Source organism: Pongo pygmaeus, chromosome 7 (genome assembly GCF_028885625.2).
Source record: "Pongo pygmaeus isolate AG05252 chromosome 7, NHGRI_mPonPyg2-v2.0_pri, whole genome shotgun sequence".
Classification (NCBI taxonomy): Eukaryota; Metazoa; Chordata; class Mammalia; order Primates; family Hominidae; genus Pongo; species Pongo pygmaeus.
This window is the reverse complement of record NC_072380.2, coordinates 92,252,719-92,272,128: the sequence shown is the minus strand read 5'-3', so window position 1 is coordinate 92,272,128 and position 19,410 is coordinate 92,252,719. Positions and strand designations below refer to the sequence as shown.

The 19,410-nt window shown below is 36.1% G+C and overlaps 1 protein-coding gene across 10 annotated transcripts in view; it reads left to right on the top strand.

Moving 5' to 3' along the window:
• TPD52 (tumor protein D52) overlaps window positions 1-19,410 on the top strand; it is a 381,723-nt gene that overhangs the window by 176,041 nt on the left and 186,272 nt on the right. Inside the window, exons 3-4 of one of the 10 annotated variants that reach the window (XM_063668928.1) lie at window positions 14,490-14,606; window positions 16,569-16,634. The exons of 6 other annotated variants lie outside the window; for them this stretch is intronic. In XM_063668928.1, the coding sequence (XP_063524998.1) occupies window positions 14,490-14,606; window positions 16,569-16,634 (183 nt within the window). Of the gene's footprint in view, window positions 1-14,489; window positions 14,607-16,312; window positions 16,635-19,410 lie in introns of those variants that run through there. 3 more of the 10 variants (XM_054498024.2, XM_063668932.1, XM_063668931.1) reach the window with 3 other exon arrangements.

Genomic DNA, 19,410 nt, shown 5'->3' with positions numbered 1-19,410 from the left:
GTCTGACAAACTTAACAGAATATACATTTCCTCAGATTAATGATATATGAGTAAATATTTAACAACTAGCTGATTGAAAAAAAAAAAAGCCTCAATTTCTGTAATGTAAAATACTCCCAGCATGGCCAGTGTCAAGTCACCAACATGATGTCACCAAATGCAGGGTTGGGAAGATGTGTGCACAGTGCTTCTCACAAGCTGGTATTAGCTGGCTGCAGCACACCTCTACCTTAGATAACCAGAAGCTGAACAGTGTTTTAACAAGATGAGTGGTATAAACCAGGTGTCAGCTGAAAGACTGTGCTCCCTGGCATGAGAGGAATGGCTTGAGCATGACTTGAATTGGTATATCAAATATCATACAAGCTTAGTTCAAAAGTAGGGAGACTCAAAGAAATTTCTAAGTAGGATGTGTCTGTCAATCCAGATTTTAATACTGTAATCAGTATCTGTTACGTAAACGGCTACTGAAGGAATTCAATTAGTTATTGTGTCTAAAAATTTAGAAAAGTGATTGGCATATGGTAAACAAATGCTACTATTGTTATTGTTATTTTCATTGCATTGTTATTACTAAAATCCTGGTGACCTAATGATGACATCCCTCAAGAATTCCTTTTGAGGAGGGTTTATGAAGGAGGCAAGTAAGAAGATATGTGATACAAAAGTTACCCTTTAAGGGAGGTATCCTCAGCTCTTAGGTACTATCAGCAGAAGCTGTAGCAGATCATTTTTTCATTAGTAGAAAATATATAGTAATTATAAAATAAAGTGCTGTTTTATTTTACACAAAGAAATCCTTAGTCCCCTCCTTACAATTGATCATCTACCATGGATGCTGTCCATCGCAGTGCCTGTCTTATTCTTACAAGCTGACCTAACATGCAACTGGAGAATCAGGTATTGACTTTATAAAAAGATCTATTTTATGACAACTCTGCTAAGATATTTCTCAGCAGATATTCAACTGCTTAGTTAAGTTTATTATAAATTACAAATACTAGTCATATACTTTTTTTATATGTGAGGATGGAATTCTGTTAATCATATCTCTTTCATGGATATTTATTTCTTTGGGGATATTCTTTTGTCTGCACTGTTCTTTTTTTCTCATTGAATTAAAAATTTAAAACATCACTTTTGTGATTATGTTATATTCTTGAACATAATATATTCAGAATGCCTTAGAGGTCTAGAATTAAATTGCCCCAGCTGGACTTGAACTTGGGCTCAAGCAATCCTCCCACCTCAGCCTCCTGAGTAGCAGGGACTTATAGACATGTACCACCATGCTTGGCTTTAAGTCACAGATTTTTAAGTATCAGATTTGCGATTAGTTTTCTAATGAGTAGTATAGTCTGATTTGAATTTGTTCTATGTGTAGTATAGCTTTAAATGGTTAAATACTGGCATCTATTACAACATTTATTAAATCTTAATTTTTTATTTAAAACTAAATATATACCACATATGCACACATTCTATTATATAAATTATTTTCTTGAAACCTCCATCTCTGTCTGTTCTCCCCCCAATGAAGCAGTCATAAAAGCTTTTTGAGGGGAGAGGGGGTGGCTTTTAGTAATTTTGCGAGTAAATTGTCTAGTCTTTGGAGCAGTCACTATATTAGAGTCTTTTTAAAGGTACTTAGGAGAGTTATATGCCTGCATCTCTTTGTTGGGTAGTTATCTGTAGTAATTTCTCTATTCCTGCTTCCATGAAACCACCTGCTTAGTATCCAGTTACTCTTACCAGAAATACCCATTTAAACTTCAAAGGAGTCACAAAATAAATACATTCGTGAATGAGGATCATCAAGAGGGAGGAGCCAAAGTGCTACAGGAGTTGATTTGTTCATTCATTCATTCATTCACTCATTCATTCAACAAATACTTACTAGACCTCTTCAATTTGCCAGGTACTGTTGTAAAGACTGGTAAACCAGACAGACTAGTTCTCTGCTCTCTTGAAGTGCATATGCAAATGAGGGAAGGAGGCATAGATAGTAAACAAGTACATGAATCAATTTAAAATATTGGTAATTACATAAGTAAAAATGGATAATATGGTGACAGAGTGCCTGGTGAGTGGAAAATAACAGTAGTCAAAAAAGGCCTTTGACTTCTAGTTCTAGTTCTGTAAGTCTGAAATGTCATCAAAGTGCCTTTAAAAAAAAAAAGATAAGAGTCAAGGTTTCAGCTGTCTCTGAAGCTCTCTCTCTTCATCTTCCTCTTTGGTCCTACAGACTGATAATGTTATTTCTAACTGTGCCCAATCTTCAGCCAAGGTTTAACATCAATAGTTTGATTACTTATTTTTTCTGCCTACATATCCTATGTACATACCCTTACGGCTATGTAGATAACAACTCCAGCTCTTTATCGACATACGTTGTTTTTTGGAGAGAAACTTATTAACATAGCAAATTTCATGTTCTCCAATTTTTAATCTATCATGAAATGAAGGTTTATATTCTTCACAGAATGATTATTAGATCTTCATTTGTACATGTAGAAATGCCTAAGTTCTTTCCAGAACCCTTCTCTAGGTTTCTTATAAGGATCTGTCACTTATGCTTTGAAACTATTGTTGAGAATTGTCAGGTCAGCATAATTACTGTTTTGGTTACTGATTACTCCTACTTATATCTAAAACAAAATTTGTGGGTAGGAACCTACTTTATTCAAATGTTTGCCTATTGTCTTTATCACTGAACAAGGAAGTAATGAGATCCAGCTCAGTTGTTTGTGGTCTTCCCCTTTTTGTACCTGTACGTTTAGATTATATGACTAGGTAGAAGAGCTTATTGGGCTGTACACATGTTCTCTGCAGTCATGCTGTCAGGCCTCTGACTGAGCAGATTCTAGGAGGCTGAATCTCCATAATGGCAGAGCTTCCTGCTTTGGTACATTTTAAATCGTTATAAATAAGATAAATATTTACATAATCTGTTCATCATTCATCAGCCTTCCTTTTTTTTTTGATCCTTTTAGAGAACTATTTTATTCTCTTCATTCAGACTTTTCTGTAGTTGAATAATGCTACTTTAGGACAGTTTAAAGATTAATTAAATACAATGAAAAATAACTAATTGAAATATCCAGTTTAGCCAAATGTTTTAATTTTTTATTGTTTCTTTTAATAAGTAAGTTTGGCATTTCAGACTTATAACAACTAATAGGGATCAGAAAATATTTTGATTAATGAATATTCTAATTAGCTAAATAATAGCCTTTTAAGTTCTATAACTTTTGTTTTAATGTTCATTTTTGATTATAGTTTAAAGGAGCAGTTTTTAGTCTTTGTACCAAAATGCCCTAGAGTTTTGCAGAAAAGCATAAGATATTGCTTATTGGGGATAAAGGGGCAGTTGGGCCCTACTTTCAGAGCAGCCCTGCATTTATCTGTTTTATGTATTATAGCTCTGGGACAATTTTGTTTAATGTGTGTGGTGAGTTATTTCTACTGTAAATAAGAAAAGTTTGAAAAACACTTGGAAAGGAAGAAACTAATTTTAGAAAGACATGACCTTAATAGTAGCATTCAGAATCTAAGCTATAGTACTTAAGCATGAACAATAGTAATTTGATCTACTTAGAGTGAGTTGCAAAATAGACATACGTATATTTAGAGATTTTGAGACATGCATGGGACCTTATAGTACCAGCCTCAAAAGTTGTAATTATTATATTTTTCTTTTAAATCAGCTTATGACTTGAAGTCAGAAATCACATATGACAAATCAGAATGACTCAGAATGGCATTAACTTCTTTGGAAGTTATCATTTAATAACTGATTTGTCAAATCAATTGACATCATCTTTTTCTTTTGTAAAGCCCACTGGCGGATACCAACACCACATGGAACATTAGAAATTAGTGGTCCTGTACTATACCTAGGCACTTTGGTTTCTTCCAGTTGAGGTATATGTTTAGCAAAAGCTCAGTTGTGCTTCTTTCTTTTGAGACAGAGTCTTGCTCTGTCGCCCAGGCTGGAGTGCAGTGGCATGATCTCAGCTCACTGCAACTTCTGCCTCCCAGGTTCAAGCAATTCTTGTGCCTCAGCCTCCTGAGTAGCTGGGATTACAGGCATGTGCCACCATGCTCGGCTAATTTTTGTATTTTTAGTGGAGACAGGGTTTTGCTGTGTTGGCCAGGCTGGTCTTGAACTCCTGGCCTCAAGTGATCCGCCCGTCTCGGCCTCCCAAAGTGCTGGGATTACAGGCATAAGCCACCATGCCTGGCCTAGTTGTACTCATTTCAAAATGTGTTTATATTAAGAAATTTACTTGAATATTGTACAAATTAATAAAATTTGAATACAGAAAGGGTTTTTGTTCTTACGAATGCTAACTTTAATGTTTTAGAAAGACTCCATAACAAAACTTTGGTTTTTTTGTTTTTTTTCCCCCATCTCTGCTGCTTGAATCAGAAAGGAGAGAGTTTTTTGTCTTTAAGAAATTGCTATTGAATTAGATTGTGCAAGAAAACTGTAGATTGAAACAAAAATTATAAAAATGTGAAAGGTATTGCTTTCCAATTGTCTTTCTGTTCTTGTTCTACTTTCACATGACGCCCTGGCAGTCACAGACCTTGCAGTGTGGGTATTGTTATGTGAGGAAGAGCAGAGCTTCAGTGAGTGGACCCCCTACTGAGAGAGAATGCCTTGGCCCCATATTAGAATATTTGCATTAATCTGCTTTAAGTTAATATTTTTGCTGTGTACATGTGTACTTTTTTTATGAGTCTTTAACCTAATTTACCATGAACCTTTCTATGAGTCAGAGGGCTTGTATGGTGATTTAAAAATACAGAGCACTTTTCCCATCATGGGAACCTGTATACCCTTGTTTTTAGACTTTTTTTTTCTGTCATATTAATGCAGCAAACAGTTTCACAGACTTGATTGTTTCGTTTCTATATTCCATCTGATTTCCTTCTGATAATCTTAACAGCTTTTTAAAAACCTACACTGGTATTTTATGAATATTGTCTTATCTATTCTTCACAACAAACATAGATAGTGGGTATTATCCCCATTTCCCAAATGAAGAAAACGAGTCTCTGAGCATAAATAATGTGCTGCAGTCACGCAACTAGGGATTAACAAAGCAGGGATTCAAATCTAGGGCTGTGTATATCCAAATTTTCTTTTCACCCCGCTGTGCTTCACTCTAAATCATACAATATATAGTAACTCAAGCATCATAAAGACTTCCTAAAACAATCTTATATATGAAGCAGTTTCATGTCAGGGACCCTGAAGGCAGTGTGGCAGTGAAGTTCTGTGGAGGTCTGTTAAAAAATAATGGGTAGTCTGTTATATCTTTGGTTATGGTGTCTGTTGTTGCTGTGGTCTGAATGTTTGTGTCCCTGCAGAATTCATTTGTTGGAACATAATCACCAGTGTGATGTAGTTAGGAGGCTGGGCTTTTGGGAGGTACTTAGGTCATGAGGATTCTGCCCTCATGAGTGGGATTAGTGAATTGGCTAGTTAACCTATGAACCAGAACCAGGTCTTCATGACACTAAATGTCTTGTGCCTTGATCCTGGGCTTCCAGTCTCTAGAACTATGAGAAAGAAGTTTCTGCTGTTTATAAGATACCCTCATTTATGGTGTTTTGTTATTCAGATCGAACAGACTAAGAAATAGTATGGTAAGTTTGAATAGTGTAACTCCCAATAAGCTAATAACTATCAGGTCTAGGCTTTGTTTTGTAATGGATCTGTATCATAATTGTGGTAAGACCTCTAGTCACAGGACCTGATTAATATCAATATGCCTCATGTTATTTGGGAATGATATATTTCAAAAAAGTTTATTGTGTAAATAATAGAAAATTGGCTATTTATACCTAATATACTTAATTTTTAATTGTTTATTGGTTCTTTTAATAAAATGTATTATATACTTTCTTTGAACCATGTTAGACCTAAAATAGTTGAACCTTTTTTTGTTTTTGCCTTTGATGACCCAGGGTCATAATTATAAACATTAATTTCTATATTGTATCATAATAAAAATATACAGAATTATTGCTCCATAACCATATAACCCCCCAGTTCTGCAGTTTTGTGTTATCTCTCCTTTACTGCTGTTATGCCCTTGTCTGCTTTTTATAGCTTTCTCAGACCTCCTAATTTTCCTCTTCCAGTATGCCTATACTTGGGAGATCAGTCATCAAATTTGTTGTGCTTAAAATAAGAACAACTAGGGTTTGAGTAAGGACCTAGCAGCCTCTTCTGTGAGTAAAGTGTGGGTACTTTAGTGTATGGACTTCAACATGTATTCTGACAGCTCCTAAACTCCTGTTTAGGTCTCACTGGGCTGTGTAGCTACTTGATGTCACCAGATAACTAACTTCCTGATAAGTGAAGTGTAGCTGGGTTGGAGTTTTGCCTGTGTCGACTGCCTGTTCACTGATGCCCTTGATAGGGATTGTCACATATCAGAACAGTGTTTGTTGAACCAATCAAGGTGCCGAGTGTTTGAGACATGAGCATTTATCATGGTTGAGACTTTAACACCTCCAGTAGGGACAGTAGCAAAAATAAGGTGGGATTATTCAATCTGAAACCCTGCTTGAGATGGTACCAGTTCTTTTAGTGAATTTGCGAATAAATGAGTAAATTTCTTAAAACTCTTGTTAAGCCCAAAAAATTGCTTTATAGCATTGATTAGTTTGGATGCCTTGTAATGCACTGGTAAAACATTTTATCAGTCTCAAGAAATAAGCTGCTTATTTTATTAATTTTATTTTTAAATGAACTGGGCATGATAAGATTTTTCATTGAGTCACCAAACTTTTAATGAGCATCTATTATGTGCTACCTGTATATTTAAGGCTAGTGACATACAGACTAATGACAATCCCTGCTTCCAGGGAGTTGATCTGGTCATGGGGATAGAGAATTAAACCAATAAATATAACATCATATAAGTTCTGTTTACTGTATTCTACAGGAATGGAGAAGGAATCGATGGTTCAATCTGCTTGTGTCAGAGAAGGCTTCCCAGAGGAACTAACAATAGAACTGGGTTGCAAAGGATGGGTAGGAGATACTAAGTGCTGAAAGTGAGAGTGTTTCTGGATGAAGGAGCAGCACTTGAACAAGTTTTAAATGAGAGAGAGGCTGCCTCTTCTGGGAATTCAAGTGGTTTAGTTGGCTTAAGTTTAGGAGGAGTGATGGGAGAGTGGGGAGATGACCAGAAGCCAGATTTTCAAGGAATTTACATATTGTCCTAAAAAATTGGGATTTTATTTTCAAAGTAGCGAAGAATCATTAAAATATTGTAACAAGGAACGTGGGTCAACTTTGTGTTTCAGTGAGATCATTCTGGCAGAGGTGTGGAGCATATTTCAGAAGAAGGATGTGAGAGTTAGGGTGGTTAGTAAGGAAGCTGCTGAAAAAAATGATGAGAATATGAATTAAATCTGAGGGTGGAGAAAGGAGACACATTTAGCAGTTTAGGAGGTAGAAGAGACAGGTCTTGGTGACTGAATAGTTGTGGTTTGTGAGAGAGAGAGAAAAGTTTTGAATAATGTTTCATTTTGGACATGAATGACTGGGTAGTGAGTTGGGTTGTGTTGGGGAGGTAGAGAAGGGGAGTGTGTTATTGATATTATTGCCTGCTTTAAAAACAAAAATTAAAATGCCCAGATGTAGATCAGTTTTATTCTCTTATTTCCATTCAAGGTCATAATACTTGTGATTAGTGTTAGTCAGGAACATTTCTCTTTTTATAATCTAATATTATATATATGTGTATAAAATCCCTGTGGTTAAACTATGCTGTTGCTTTGGTCAAAGAGCCAAATTCTCCAAATCTTTTCATTTCACTAAGTTGTATTTTAGTTTGGATTTTTCAAGAGTTGTAAACATTTCTGTAAAATCTTCAAGTCCAGTTTTATAAGTAGAGTCCGTTTACTAATGTGTTAATGAGGATTGTGTCTTTTAAGGCATGATCTCTATGCTGGCTCTCTATCATAAAACACAGGATTGACAGCTCTGAAAATCGAAGGGTTTCAAAACAAGCATGATTGGCAGCTCTAAGGTAACTAGCACGTGCCCTGAATCTTATTTGTACTTTTGTTTGACACTAAGGTGGAATAAACAAGCTAATTTTCCCATCTTTGTTTCTATTTCAGGTTGCATGATATGTAGGGTCAGATAAAGAGTGGAATGTATATTGAATGTTTCAAAAACTAAAGTTTTCAAGGTGTATTGGTGGGGAAAAGAGAAAATAAGAATTTGAATTAAGTGGGTCATTTTATTGCAGAGGACATGGAACACATTAAAAAAGCATGCATGTTTTTATATAGGTTGGTGATTTAAAATCATTCTAGTTTTTCTTTAACAGATCTCTTCAGTCTTTTTTAGGATAGAAGAGCATCCGTTATATTTAGCTTTTTAATAGGAAACCTTAAAATATGTTCAAATATGATCAAATTATAAAATATGATCTTAGAGATGTTCCAAGTTCATGAAACTCATGTAATTCAGACTGAATAGCATTAGAGGGGTTTTTTCTTGTTTGGATACATGCCATAATAAAATTCTTTTGGATTGATTTGTTCTGTTGGATTGATTGTTCAATGGGATTCTGTTTTAATTGACGTGCAAAATGGATTTGTTTTATGTAGCATATTCCCATATGTATAGCTCTATCATTCCAGAGATTGTCTAAATTTACATCTCTAGGAAGTTTGCCTCATATGCCTTCTCAGGACTGTGAAGGTCAAAAGTGAATCTGGAAACTACTTTGGTGGCTGCATGTTAAGGAATGCAAGCAATTAAGCGTTCCCACAAAAACTTTGAAGGTAATATCTTAATAGGACAGAGAGGAGAAAGAATCAGGGCTGCAGTCCTACAATTGGTTCAGGCTGTAGTTCTAGTGACCTACAAGTGGATTTTTTAAGAATTAAAAGCTATTTTAAAACAAGGTCTGAGTTCTCTTGAATTTTGTCTTAATTTAGATTGCTACTTGATAACATCTAGAGACTCATAGGGACTCAGAATTTCAGCACGTATTTTGTGATTTGTAATTAATTATAAGAAGAGTAATAGCTAACATTTGTTGAATACTCTGTGCTAGGTACTTTGTTAAGAGGTTTGCATGCATTATTTTCTTTAACCTTGTTATTACTCTAAGGTACTGTTGGAATTCTCATTTAAAAACACTGAAGAAACTAAGGCTTACAGAGATACTTTAAAAAACTTACCCAGAGACAGCAGCTAGTAAGTATGCAGATGTGAGGTAAAGTAGCTTCTCTATATTGTTAACCACTACTTTATGCTACTTACTCAAATTACACTTTCAGGGTATGTGTCTATAAGTGTGTGTGAGATTTGTTAATTTTATCAGCAAAAATTTATTGAGTACCTTAATCATAATGTGCTTAATGCAGTTTTTAAAAACTGTATGACATCTTCATCTTTAGGAGGAAAGATATAAACATATAGCACAGTAACACAGAGGAATGTATGAATAAATGACTAAATGAATGATGTGGTCAAGCATCTGGCTTCTTCGAAGGAGAAGCCAGAGAAATGAAAGTTGAGATGGTTTCATAGACAAAAAAGTGCCTCCCAAAGACATGAAACTTTAGTTAGATACCGAAGGATAGAGAGGGAGTATTGGGATGGATAATGAAAGGACACCTCTGGGGAAAATGACATGAGGAATGGCACAGAATTGAGAATGAGCTTTGTGTGACTGTTACCTATGTCTGTGTAACAAATTACTTCATAACTTAGTGGCTTAAAACAATAAACATGTATTATCTCACATAATTGCTGTGGGGCAGGAATCCAGGAACATCATAGCTAGATGATTCTGGCTCAAGGTCTCACATGAAGTTCAGTCAAGATATTAGCCAGGGCTGTAATCATCTGAAGGCTTGACTGGGGCTGGAGGATTTGCTTCCGAGGTAGCTCACTCATATGTCTGGCAAGTTAGTGCTGGTTATTGGCAGGAGGCCTCAGTTCCTTGGCACATGAATCTCACCATTGATGGGCTGCATGAGTGCCCTCACAACATAGCGACTTCCCCCATAGTAAGTGATGAGAGAGAGAGAGAGAGAGAGAGCAAGGAGGAAGTGGTGATGCCTTTTATGACCTAGTCACACATTGTCACTTCTGCCGTATTCTGTTGGTTAATAGCCAAGTGAGTCACAAAGCCCAGCCTATACTCAAGAGAAAGGCAACTGGGCTTTGCCTTTTAGAGGGAGGTGTACAGAGTTTGTGTATGTATTTTACGTATTTAATTTCTGTGTGTGAACAAAGCTTAACTTTTAATACAAAAATTTAGTAACTATAGAAACAAAATATATGACATGACAGCAAGATTTAAGAAGATGGAAACATCTTTCTCTCTTTGCTCTGTTTTCAGTGTTAAAAATATTTTCATCTCTAATATGTTATTAGACACTACTTAAACCTAGATTTTCTGTATACTTCCAAGGTAACCTTTATTTTTTCTTTCCTACTGTGATTCTAGGTATCTAAAATTCTTGTCTCCTTACTTATCCATACATTGAGTCAACTGCTAGCAGCTTTGAGCTACTTCAGTAAACATTTATCAAGTGGCTACTCTTTGCTAGGCCTAGTGCTAGCTTTGGCTTTAAAAGTCCATACTGGTTCTCTTTCTGTCTCTATTAATTCAAATCTGGCAAAAGTTCTTTTTTTAAGCTGCTGACACTCCGTTTTCTTAAGTAGTTATTTCTATCTCATGCAAGAGAGCCTTGCTAATTTCAGACAAATTTCAAACTCTTTTTTATTTTGGTTAATTGAATTACACTCTATCCAGCCACATAGTCCAGAAAGCCGAGAGTCAGAATAGACTCATTTCTCTTCATTACAGCCTTCCTCCTGCATCCACTCAGTCACCAGCTTTCCTCTAAATTATCACTGAAATCTGCCCTTTCCTCTGTCTCTACCATTAGGGCTTTTCTCCAGCCATGGATATCTTGTACCTTGTACCTGAATTTGCCACAGTTACTTTTTTTTTTTGAGATGGAGTCTTGCTGTGTCGCCAGGCTGGAGTGCAATGGCATGATCGTGGCTCACTGCACCCTCCACCTTTGGGCTTCAAGCAATTCTCCTACCTCAGCCTCCTGAGTAGTTGGGACTACAGGCGCGCGCCATGCCCAGCTAATTTTGAATTTTTTTTTTAGTAGAGATGGGGTTTCACCATGTTGGCCAGGATGTTCTCAATCTCCTGACCTCATGATCTGCCCACCTCAGCCTCCCAGAGTGCTAGGATTACAGGCATGAGCCACTGCGCCTAGCCCACAGTGACTTTCTCCTAACCATTGTCTTTGTTTCCATTCTCTTTGCTCCTCTATTCTATTCTTTTTCTTTTTCTGTGTATGCATTTAAAGTGACCACAGTGGTCAAGATTCCATGACATGGAAGTTTTAGGGAGTGGTGAAATATTTGCTTTGCTAGATAGGCTAGGATCCTTATAGATAAGTCTGAATTTCAGGGTGAAAAGTTATGATGGTGGTGTTTGGGGATTGCCATTTTTGTATGGTGACATTAGTAGTGATGTGTGAGATGGAGTGGACACCATAAGACCAGTTCTGAGACTGTTGTAATCCAGACAGGAGGTGATTAGAGGCTGGACTAGAGTAGAAAGAGATGGTAACAGAAAGCTAGAAGAGCCTGTTCAGAGAAAGACTGATAGGACTCGGTAACTCATGCTAAAAGTTTCTAGCCCAGGTGACTAGAAAAATAGAGGTCGCAGCAGTAGGGAAGTGGATTAGAGAACTGTTCAAAGGGCAGGAGTTCTGTTTTAGACATGTTGTGGTTATTCTATCTTTATTTATTTATTTTTGAAACAGGATCTCACTCTGTCACCCAGGCTGGAATGCAGTGGTGCAATCTCAGCTCACTGCAACCTCTGCCTGCTGGGCTCAAGCGATTCTTGTGCTTCAGCCTCCTGAGTAGCTGGGACTACAGGCATCTGCCACCATGCCTGGCTAATTTTGTTTGTGTGTGTTTTTGGTAGAGTTGGAGTTTTACCATGTTGTCCAGGCTAGTCTTGAACTCTTGAGCTTAGGTGATCCACCCACCTCAGCCTCCCAAAGTGCTGGGATTACAAGTGTGAGCCACTGTGCCTGGTCATGTTGTGATTTTTCTGTAGGCATTTGGTGACATGGGATTGGAAATATGAGAAATTAGGTTGTGGAATAACAGTAGACCTGGGATTATTAATAGCAACTTCATATTAGGCTCTAAGTGCCTTGATCTTCTGCCTTTATCAGCAAAAACAAAACAAAACAAAATATAAAGGCAACAGCATCACTGCAGAGTTATGTTTGTACCACATTAAGTGAGAGTGCCTGCCTTGAAGAAATGTTGCAGTGTTCATGTTCAGGCATCCTATTACAGAAAAAAAGCTAAATTTCTAAAAGTTAAATGCAAATGTAAAGATAACAGGATCCTTTTAGAAAAATAGTGTAGCTTTGCCAGGTATATTATTCTTATTATTCAACTTCAGGACTCTAAAATTCTTTCATTCATTTCTGGTAGATTTCTTATTACTTTACCTACTTCACTCTTAGGCATCTGTTCTTTGCTTCTATGTCCTTAGAAGATAACCTTATCTCCTTTCTTGAAATCAAGTTTGTACCTTAGTTTAAACCGTATAAAATTGCAGTTTTTAACGTCAAAATAGTTGAGTATCTGAAATTTCAACTGATTCAAGCTAATACTCCCTGGATTTCCTATTTCTTACCTTAAATTTTTTCTATATCATTTTTTCTAGATAGTTTGGTAAGATTGGAAACATTTTAGCATGTTTCCCCTTAAAGCTATTGTACTTTTCCCATTCCCAAATTACCATTCATTCATCAGTTCAGCCCACCAGGCTCTGCCCTCACCATTATACTTGTTGAAAGCACCCTCTTAAACTCATCAGGGACATCTGGTTACCTGCCCACTAGTTTCTGCTTAACTGCTTTGTAGTATTCAATAATATTGGCTATTCCCTTCTCAGAAATTGTCACATACCTTTATTTTCTTGATTCTCCTTCTACTTCTCTGTTCTTTTTCTGTATTCTTCTAGGAAGTGCTTTATACAGTTTTAGAGGGTAAAAATGGCAGGAAGGAGATACAGTAGTTTTTGGCATGTGCAAGGAAGTCAAGCAAGACAAGTAACAGGAAGAACATAGGAGTGGAGGGCAAGAGGTCTAGGTTCTAGCCCTGTATCTGTCAGTGTGTACAGTAGAAATTCATTTACCCAGGAGTCTGATGAACAGAGTTGTTCAAAAAGGCTTATTTTGGAGCTGTCTGTTTTAAAAATCACAGCACTATAATAATTAAAGAATACTTTGATGTGTCTATAAATGACATTTGTGTTTTTTATGTCTCCATTTATACGTATCCATTTTTCTTTTATTGAATATATTAGGAATTATTTAGGTTCAACATTGTCCTATATTTGAAAACATGATGCTTTGTTCTTACTTTGTTTTAATTTTTAATAAAATGTTTTTCCATAAATATATCACAGTTAGGTTTCTTTCTTTTCTTTCTTTTTTTTTGAGATGGAGTCTCACTCAGTTGCCCAGGCTGGAATGCAGTGGCACGATCTTGACTCACTGCAACCTCTGCCTTCCGGGTTCAAGCAATTCTCCTGCCTCAGCTTCCGGAGTAGCTGGGATTACAGGCATCCGCCACCATGCCCGCCTAATTTTTGTACTTTTAGTAGAGATGGGGTTTCACCATGTTGGCCAGGCTGGTCTTGAATTTCTGACCTCAAGTGATCCACCTGCCTCGGCCCCCCAAAGTGCTGGGATTACAGGCATGAGCCACTGCGCCCTGCCTAGAACCTTAACTTTGGACCTAAAATAGAATACTTTGTGTTCCTTTAGAAAAATGCAAATTAGATATCAAATAGGTATAATTAAATCCTTAATTAGAACTGATTGAGCATATTATAATGTTCATGTGGATTTTATGCTATTGCCTGTCGTTTTTGAATTCATTAAGCAAACCAATCCTTCCTTGATGTAATTTCCTTGAAAGCATTTCTTTTGTATCTACTTATAAAAATGGTAGTATCAACTCTTTGTTATGCTATACCTCTTTCAGTGTGGAAGATATGATTTGAAGTTACTTGGCTTCCAAAATATATTGCTGTAAATGTACATATTTTGAGACTCAGCATTTTTACTAGAGTTAGTCTTACCTCAAAACTTCTATTTTACTCACCATTCTGTTTCAGTTTTTATTTTACTTTTTTTTATTTACTAGAATGATATTACATCATATTAGTTTGAAAGTTAACAGCTAAACACAAACTCTTTAAATCTCAAAATCTATTTGAGAAACTAAATAATCTTTCCTAACTGCAATTGCAAATATTTTAGTTTGCCTGTTTCCTGAATGTAATTTATTTGGAAACTTTAATTTTGAATTTAGCTTGTTTTTTAAATACTGTGTCTTCAGTGTGTTTTTGTTTTTGTTTTTGTTTTTTAAGACAGGGTCTTGCTGTGTTGCCCAGGCTGGAGTGCTCTGATCACAGCTCACCACAACCTCCACCTCCTGGGTTCAGGCGATTCACCCACCTCAGCCCTGCAAGTAGCTGGGACTACAGGTACATGCTACCATGCCCAGCTAATTTTTGTATTTTTTGTTGAGACAGAGTTTCACCATGTTGCCCAGGCTCGTCTTGAACTCCTGAACTCAAGCAATCTGCCAGCTTCGGCCTCCCAGAGTGCTGGGTTTACAGGTGTGAGCCACTGCACCTGACCCAGCATGAATTTTTAAAGCTCTTTGTTTCATTTATTTCACTAAAGAGAACATCTGAAGTTTGAAGCAAAGCATTCCAAAAGTAAAGTTTAGCATATGTTGATTTGTGATATGAATTCTATGTCTATTATTAATAGTAATGGTAGTGATGGTGATGATGGTGTAGATGACTGGTAGCAGCAGCAGCATCTTCCTAATGTTTTAAATTGTTAATTAAATTTTCCCTCCAAAGGAATCTTAGGTCACTTTAAGAAAATAAACATGTGCTGCATATTTTGGAGAAAATAATTTTTAAATGTCTGGCATAGTGCCTTGCAGAGTATAAGTTCACAATAAATACTCATTGCTTACTTTTTTGATGGACAAGAGTCACCAAGTCATTTACCTATCGGTAGGGTGTTTCAATTATTGGTTGAAAATGCTGTTCTTAGTTCCTTTGGTGTTACAAAGGGATGAAGTTAACCTCCAGTGAAGAGGCTGTAGTAACCTGTTTTAGTGAAGAAATGAGAGCCATTTCAATTTTAAGAAAAATAAAATCAATGTCAAATTAAATGAGAATTTATTGTTTTCTAGATTTGAAAACTATAGGGCATTTTCTACCTGTTCTTGTCTTCATAGTTGGCTATGTTATCATAATCATTATAGCCAACATTTATTAGCTGTTAAGTCTTAATTGTACTCAGTCACTTTTCTAAGCATAATACTAGTTAAGATCATGGCCTTGGGAAGATTTCTGGATTTGAATCCTGGCTCTACTCCTAACTAATTGTGTGATCTTAAGCAAGTTGCTTAACTTTGGAGCCTTAATTTTCTTGTCTTCAAAGTGGTTGAAGATAGTACTTACCCCCAAAGTGCTATCAAAGTACTGGTTGGTGTGAGAATTAAAGTTGTCATCATTATCACAACAGCTGGCATTATTGAACCTTTTCTATGTGTCAGACAGATACTATGCTTTACATTCGTCTTACTAACATCACCCTTATTTAATAGATGAGGAAGGTGATTCTCCGAATTTGTGACTTTTCCAAATCATTTAGACTTGTGTCAATTGCAAATAGCAGAAAACTTGTCTACTTGTGGCTTAAAAAGATAGAGACTTTTTTTTTTTTTGCATGAGAATCCTGAATATTAGTGGCTACTGAGGTTGTTTTAGCAGCTTGACAATGCTTTATGCTTTAACATCAACATGAGGCTTGGGGCTTCTTGAGTCATGGTGCAGTAAGGCTGCTGATTCTACAGACCACATGTCTGTGTTTAAGGGAGGAAGAGAATGGGAAGGAAGAGACTGGGGAGGGCAGGTAGTTTTCATAAAGGTAGCTAAAAAGCAGACCTGGGATGACTGCAGTGGCTCACACCTGTAATCCCAGCATTTTGGGAGGCTGAGGCAGGAGGATTTCTCGAGTCCGGAAGGTTGCGGCTGGAGTGAGCTGTGTTTGTGCCACTGCACTTCAGCCTGGGTGGCAGAGTAAGACCCTGTCTCACAAAAAGAAATAAATAAGTAAAAAATTTTCTTTTAAAATTTATTTTTTATTTTTTTGTCCCTTTTACCAGGAAAACAAAAGCTGCCAGACTTCAGTTTTCATTTAATTGGTCAGACCTATACAACATATCTAGCCTCTCCCTAACTGCAGGGAAGGCTCTGAAAACCAGCGTTTAACTTTTTCATTGTGGCTGGTTCAGGGGAGAAGGGAACTGGGAATATAACTCTTGTGTCACCTAGCCAGTGGGTTCTGCTACTGTGCCTGAGCTCCCACCACTATTAAGTGGCAAAGCTGGAATTCTAACTCAGATGTCTCTTCCTCCAAAGTCCTAATTCTCCAATTCTGCCTCTCAAAGAATATTTGAATGAACATTATCCAGCATCTACAGATAGGTACAGTTTTTTTCTTGAAATTTTTCCCTTTTCAAAATAAAAATTATTTACCTTTTTAGGCTGGCTGTATTTTGAAAGTATAGGTTATGTGTTCCTGTCTTCAACTAAAGATACAAAACAACAAAAAATTAGTGACTGAATGTATTTTATATTAGAAATGACTACTAAGATATGTTTGTTTCATGGAATTTCTGATAACATTTTTCAACTTTCAATAGTGAAAAAAAGCATAATACGTAATTAAAGTAATGCATTCTTGCCTCTTTCTGTTCTAATTACTATGTTTTAACTCATGTAAAATGAGTTTGTTCTATGCTCATTTCCTAAGGGGTGGTTATCCACTGATTTCATTTTCTGGAAAATAAAATTATGTCACAATTCTTGGAAACTGCATATTTATTTATTTATTTTGTTTTGTTTTTGTAGAGATGGGGGTGGGGTGAAGAGTGGGTAAAATTAAGATCATAATCCAAATTCTCTTTTCAATTGTCAAAAATATAACCGTAGCTTACTCTTATATCCTGTCTTTTTTCAGGGATAAATATAGTAATGCTCTAAGTTAGGAAACATTATCCACAGTTTTTAACAAGGAAACTGAGACCTAGAGAAGGTATGAAATATATGCAAAGTCAGTGAGCTAGTACACGTAGAGTTGTATTGAAGCCTGATCTGATCCACAATGCATGGTGAAGATGAAATCCTGATCAGTCTGTCACTTCGGACAGATTTTATCTTCCTAGTTCTTTTAAACTACTTAGATTACATGTTTATCAGGGAAAAAAAATACAACTGTCACTTTCTAAAAATTTTAACATCTTTTTGTTGCAATAATCTTTTGTAAAAGAATTAAAAAACATTAAGTATAAGCCTAGTTCACCTTAGCCCACACTTTGCAGTTTGTTTCACCCTATCACTTTACTGTTAAGTATTATCAAGTAATATTTAATTAAGTTTGGTTAAATTCAGCCACACCATTGTCAGCCATAAGCTGTCAGTCTCTAATAAATAGATGGACTGTTCTTATATTGTCTTTCCTAATCTGAATTCCAAAGCATGTCTTTTTAACTAATTACATTATGATGTGATCTGTCTACATTTCTATTTTCATATTTATTTTTTTAAATTGGATAATTAACCAAGCAAATAGTTCTAGTTGCATTTTTTGTAAGAAAAAGGGAAATAGGAAAAAGAAGTATTTATATATCATAAATATAAAATATGGTGTTTTTACATTAAAATTCTATTTATGCAAGTGTTCTTCCTATACATATATTTTAATGTATTATTATTATTATTATTTGAGACAGTCTCACTCTGTCACCCAGGCTGTAGTACAGTGCCACAATCTCAGCTCACCACAACCTCCGCCTCCCGGGTTCAAGCAATCCTCCCACCTCAGCCCCCCAAGTAGCTGGAACTATAGGCATCCGCCACCACACCTGGCTAATTTTTGTATTTTTTGTAGAGATGGGATTTCGCCATGTTGGCCAGGCAGATCTCGAACTCCTGGTCTCAAGTGGTCTGCCTGCCTCCGCCTCCCAAAGTGCTGGGATTGCAGGTGACAGCCACTGTGCTTTGCCTGTATTCTTTTGTTTATTATACAAATAATTTATTGACCAAACGAAACTTAATTAATTCTGTTGGTGTGTTCATTTTAGATTAAAGCTTTAAATCATTTGTCTTTTCTATGTATTGATCACTGAGCTGTCAAAGTTGATATTTTTTAGTGACCAAGCCAAATTAGTAAAATTGGATTTATGTCGATATTTCTGTTATTATTATTTTTTGGTTTCAATTTGTAAATCTAATGCATTTTCATAAAGAAGCTGTGGGAAATTCTCTAAGTATTTAAATTTTAAAATTTAAATTTTAAAATTTAAATACTCATTTAAGTGAGTATTTAATGAGCTCCACCACTCATTTTAGTACATTTCCCTCCAGTCTTCAGCTACAGATTTCTGTTTTGTTTGTACATAATATGGTTTTAATCATACTCTCTATAATTTTGAATATTGAGCTTCTCACTGAAGTTTATTGTGTAGCATTTTTTTCATTATGAAGGTTGCATTATATATCATTGAATACATCGTAATTTCTTCAGGCATTCCTGTTTATTAGGTAGGTTGTTACTACTTTTTCACTCTTACAAATGACACAGTCTGGAACATCTCTGTGGTTAAGACTTCTAGGATTATATCCTGAGGAAAGATTAAGTGGAGTAAGTACGCTTAAAAGGTTATTAATATTTTTCAGGTTTATGTAAACAGATTGAGCATTAAGGTTGTTCATCTTTTTATTTGAAAAATATCATTTTATTTTAAAAGTAATTTAAGCTGATTGCAAAATACAAATTCAAATGGAGGAAAAAAACAATTATCACCAAGTGAAACATTTTGTTTTTGTTTTTCTTTTCTTTTCCTTTTTTTTTTTGAGACAGAGTCTTACTCTGTTGCCCAGACTGGAGTGCAGTGGCGCGATCTCAGCTCATTGCAACCATCACCTCCCTGGTTGAAGCAATCCTCCCACCTCAGCCTCCCGTGTAGTTGGGACTACAGGTGCACGACACCATGCCCAGCTAATTTTGTGTATTTTTAGTAGAGCTAGGGTTTCACCATGTTGCCCAGACTGGTCTTGAACTCTTGGACTTAAGAGATCCGTCTACCTTGGCCTCTCAATGTGCTGGGATTACAGGCATGAGCCATGGAACTCAGCCAGCATTTTTATATATATGTTTTAAAAAAGGTTCTTAACAGGGCCGGGTGCGGTGGCTCACGCC